This window comes from Portunus trituberculatus, chromosome 10 (assembly GCF_017591435.1).
Source record: "Portunus trituberculatus isolate SZX2019 chromosome 10, ASM1759143v1, whole genome shotgun sequence".
Taxonomy (NCBI): domain Eukaryota; kingdom Metazoa; phylum Arthropoda; class Malacostraca; order Decapoda; family Portunidae; genus Portunus; species Portunus trituberculatus.
This window is the reverse complement of record NC_059264.1, coordinates 9,803,178-9,808,177: the sequence shown is the minus strand read 5'-3', so window position 1 is coordinate 9,808,177 and position 5,000 is coordinate 9,803,178. Positions and strand designations below refer to the sequence as shown.

The 5,000-nt window shown below is 37.6% G+C and overlaps 1 protein-coding gene across 1 annotated transcript in view; it reads right to left on the bottom strand.

The window, feature by feature from the left end:
- Positions 1-5,000, bottom strand: part of LOC123502034 (nephrin-like) — a 433,084-nt gene that overhangs the window by 34,100 nt on the left and 393,984 nt on the right. Inside the window, exons 16-17 of the mRNA XM_045251187.1 lie at positions 2,591-2,736; positions 2,081-2,256 (exon numbers count right to left, since the gene is read on the bottom strand). Of these exons, the coding sequence (XP_045107122.1) occupies positions 2,081-2,256; positions 2,591-2,736 (322 nt within the window). The remainder of the gene's footprint in view (positions 1-2,080; positions 2,257-2,590; positions 2,737-5,000) is intronic.

Sequence of the window (5,000 nt, the reverse complement as noted above, 5' to 3'; positions counted from 1 at the left end):
TTCTGGAGCTGTAGAAAGTCTCCAAATGGTAAGCAGAAAGAATATGGATGGAGTCACGGCACGGTACTCAGAGGTTAATAATGGTGCAATTTTCAGTTTGACGAAGGATATCTAAAAAATTACTTTTAGTATAGTTTCTTTTCATTTCTTGAATTATTTATTATATTTTCTATGTAGGAGATGGATCAGACAAAGGTAATAAAATTAAAACACACAAGCGAACATTGAGTTGCACTTCATTCCCAAGTAGTCAAAAAACAACCGTCAAAAGTTGGATGGAAATGATCAATGATAAGTAATAGTAAAAGTAAGTTAAGAATTCATTCCTTGGAAGGCACTAAAACGTACTTGTTTTCATTTTTTTTTTTTTTGATAGAAAAATCTTATATCACTAGGTGGAGCTTGAAAAAAATAACATATACACAGTAATAAAAGGAAATATTCTGTTAAAGGGCGGAACCATAGATTTTTTTTTTTTATGTAAGAGGGGAAAGCTGGCCAAGGACAACATAAAAAGAATAAAAAGACCTTATTTGCCAGTCTCCTTGCAGGTCCGAGAGAGTTAGCCAAAAGATATGAATAACTGTCTTGAAACCTCTCGCTTAAATTAAGTCAACTCAGAAATTTTGGACATACAGAAGCAGGCAGGGATTTCCAGAGTTTACCAGAGAAAGGAATGAGTGATTGAGAGTACTGGTAAACTCTTCAATTAGTGTGTTGTACAGAATAGGGGTGAGATAAAGAAAAAAGCCTTGTGCAGCGAGGCATCAGGAAGAGGAAGGAGGCATGCAGTTAGTAAGATCAGAAGAACAGTTAGCATGAAAGTAGTGGTAGAAAATAGCAAGAGATGCAATATTCTGGTGGTGAGAAAGAGATTGAAGACAGTCAGTCAGAGGAGATAAATCAATAAGACGAAAAGCTTTTGATTTCATCTAATAAAACAAGGGTAGATAAATAAATCCTTGTACAAAGTTAGCAGTTAGAAGGGTGAGAATCTCCGGTAGATATGCCTCAGAATGTCTAACTTCATAAAAGCTATTCTAGAAAGAGATGAGATATGAAGTTTCCAGTTTAGATTATAAGTAAAGTAAAAGACAACGAGGATATACAGTGTACAATATTTCTTCATAATACTCAGTAAGAAAGGAAGCAGACTATTCTTGTGCGCTTTGATATGACGATAAATATTTACGTCAAGAAAGGGATGCAGAAAAATAGTAATTGAGCTTCACGACATTCAGTAAAAGGAGGAAAAATCAGTCTGCGGAAAACAAGATTAAGAACACTGGACGTGTTTGTTTCCAGGTCGCTTCACGCTGGCGGGCCATCCATCCTCTTAACGAATTCCATGCCAACGAAAAAAAAGTGGGTTGCAAGCTCCTTTTTTCGTTACTTTTATTCGAAACACCTGGGTCTCTTAGGAAGGTCCATCGTGAGTTCATGTAAAGAATGGAGGTCATAACGTGATTCTGATCAAAGCGAAGGGATTAAATACTCTTGAAAAAAATATTTGTGGCCTTGGAATGTTTTGGATTAGGTTTTTATTATTATTTAAATTTGGATCTGTTTTTTACAGCGCAAGGAATTGAGGTCATTGCGTGTTTCTGGTCAACGTGTGTAAACTAAATAGTCCAAACGAAATATCTGTTTGCTAAGAATGTTTGATATATAAAATTAACTCTCAGCTTTTTTAGTTAATAGGTGTGTAATTCACTGTTTTGATCTGCTGCAGTCTCTGACGAGACAGCCAGACGTTACCCTACGGAACGAGCTCAGAGCTCATTATTTCCGATCTTGGGATAGGTGTGTGTGTGTGTGTGTGTGTGTGTGTGTGTGTGTGTGTGTGTGTGTGTGTGTGTGTGTGTGTGTGTGTGTGTGTGTGTGTGTGTGTGTGTGTGTGTGTGTGTTATGAAACTATATCTTCCATAGCAAGAAAATAAAACTCGAAGATTTTTAAAGGTAATGATGGAAGATGGATCTCTCTCTCTCTCTCTCTCTCTCTCTCTCTCTCTCTCTCTCTCTCTCTCTCTCTCTCTCTCTCTCTCTCTCTCTCTCTCTCTCTCTCTCTCTCTCTACTCACCCTTGGTCTGTGAATGATGTACTTTTCACTCATCTTCACTGCCTCTCCACTCCCTCTCACCCATTGGAAGGAGGGCGGGGGCGCGGCTCTCACGTGACACACCAGCCGCCCATTGCCGCCCACAGACGCCCACGACCCCTGCCCGCCCTCTCCGCCCTCCACCTCCGTCGCTGGCTCTGTTGGTGAGAGCGTTGGCGAGAAAGAATAGAAGTGAATTGTTAGTATTCTTTTTACTTCTATTTTTAAGGGTTATGGAATTTATTTTTATATTTTTTGACTGCCTATATGTTTTTTTGGGGGGATATTTTGTTTTATATATATTTTTTTTTCTCTCTCTCTCTCTCTCTCTCTCTCTCTCTCTCTCTCTCTCTCTCTCTCTCTCTCTCTCTCTCTCTCTCTCTCTCTCTCTCTCTCTCTCTCTCTCTCAATCCTATCAATCCTACATCCTTTTTTTCTGCTTGGCCCTACTTCTTTTAATCTTCACATTTATTTGCTGTTTATTTTACTCACGTGTCACAATGAACTTGGTGATGGCTGGCGGCGGCTGGTTCACCTTGTTGGCAGCGTGACACAGGTAGATGCCCGTGTCTCGCCAGCGCGCCTCCTCCACCACGAGATGCGCCACGCTCACACTCGAGGCCAGCGGTGTGGAGGTACTAGGGTGGAGAGAACAGAGAAAGTTAATGGACTAGCTGTTGGTGGAAAAAGACAGGCATTGATTTAGGTGTTTGCTATTTAGTTGACTTGTTGAATAGGTGAGAGTAGAATGGTCGGAAAGTTAGATTAGATTAGGGTTTGGAAATAAGAGAGACATTTTTCAAGGTATTTTTATTTAATTTAGGTTTTAAACAGAGGTAAATAGTTAGAATAGAATGGTAGAAAGGTTAGTTTAGGTTAGCTTAGGTTAGGTTAAGTTACATTGGTTTAGGGATGGAATATGAGAGGCATTTTGAAGGTATTTTTTATTTAATTTGGGATTTAAACAGAGGTAAATATTGAGAGTAGAATGTTAAGAGGGTTAATTTAGGTTAGTTAAAGATAGGTTAGGTTAGGTTAGGTTTCATTACATTAGTATAGGAATGGAATAAGAGAGAATAATTTTCAAGGTATTTCTTTGATTTAAGCTTCAAACACAGGTAAATAATGCATAGAATGGTAAGAAGGTTAGTTTAGGTTTGTTTACGTTAGGTTAGGTTAGGTTTGGTTAGGTTAGGTATGGAATAAGAGAGAGGATTTTTAAGGTGTTCCATGTTTGATTAAAGATTTGAATAGAGATAAATGATGAGATTAGAATGATAAGATGGTTAGTTTCGATTTGATTAGGTTTGATTATGATAGGTAAGGAATAAAAGAGAGGCAGTTTCTAGCTATTTCTTGTTTAATTAAAGTCTTGAATAGAGGTAAAGGATGAGAGTAGAGTGGTGGCAAGGTTTGGTTAGATTAGGCTAGATATGAGGCAAGAAACGGGCAATTTTTTACTTGTTCCATATTTGATTTAATACTTGAATAGAGAAAATTATGAAATTAGAATGATAGAAATGTGGGTAAGGTTGGGTTAGGTTATGCTATCTATGTGTTATGTGGGAAGGATATGTTAGGTAACGTAAGGTATGTCTTATGGGAGTTATGTTGAAGTGATGAGGAATAGATTTGAATGTTTGGAATATAAACGCACTGGAATACGTATAGTAAATATTAGGAATCGCATTCAATGAAGAGTCCAGCGGTGTATATGGAAGGAAATGTTGGATGGTGAAGGGAATACAGGATATCCATATTTGTATTTCCTGTTTTGTTAATGGACATTTTTTCTTTAGATATCTATTGGTGGTTTTTGCATCATGAGGCGCTTAGTGTTTGTCTTGCTAGATGTTTGGAATGCCTGATTAACCCTATCACTCATGTGTTCGTCGTTTTTTTTTATGAGGGGAAAAGAAACAGCCAAGGGCAAAAAAAAGAAAGGATTAAAAAAAGACCCACTTGAGTGCTGGCTCGCTACAAAGAGAAAAACGTCAGCCAAAATTAGGGAGCAAGTGCCTCGATACCTCCCTCTTAAAATGCCTTAGAGACATAAGAAGAGAAATAATAAGGCGGTAATGTTCGTTTTCTTTAAATTATATAGCAATTTAAGAATATTCTATAAAAAAAAAAAATCTCTCCAAAGTTATGATAAATTACCGATATTGCACACCAGTGGAATATCAATGAAAGTATATAAGGATTCAAAACGGAAGTAAGAACAATAAATACATGTTGCTAGATAACGATATAGCTTGACAGGCTGTAAGAGGCAGAGGAAGAGAAAATAATGGTACGTATCACACATAGCTTGCGAATATATGTGAATGAGGAAAAGTGGGGAAGTATACATGGCACGAACGAAGAATAAAGATACATAAGAGAAAAGCAGTAAAAGGAGGAAAAGAGGGGGAGAATACATGACCCGAACGAAAGATAAAGACACATAAGACAGGAAACTTTGAAGAATAATAAAAGCATAAGAAAGAAGCATAAACAGAAGAAAAGTGGAAAATAAGGATCATAATGAAAGCATAGAAAGGCAAAAAGAAAATGATAACTATAAAAATAGAAAATGAGCTAATGCAATGATGTTTAGAAGATGAAAAGTGGGAAAATTTGCAATATAGGAAAAGGTAAAGAGAGAGAGGATTCAAGGAAAAAAAAATATGAGGTCATGTTAGAGGTATGAGTGAGAGGAGCGAAAGAGGAAGGAGGAGAATAGGATAACAGATAGGGAAGGTAAAAAGGAGGAGATGACGAGGGAGGAAGCGAAGAGAAGAGTGTGTGAAACGAGAAGAAATATTGCAGGGGAAAGGGAGATGAAAAGGGTGATAGTAACTGAGAGAGAGAGAGAGAGAGAGAGAGAGAGAGAGAGAGAGAGAGAGAGAGAGAGAGAGAG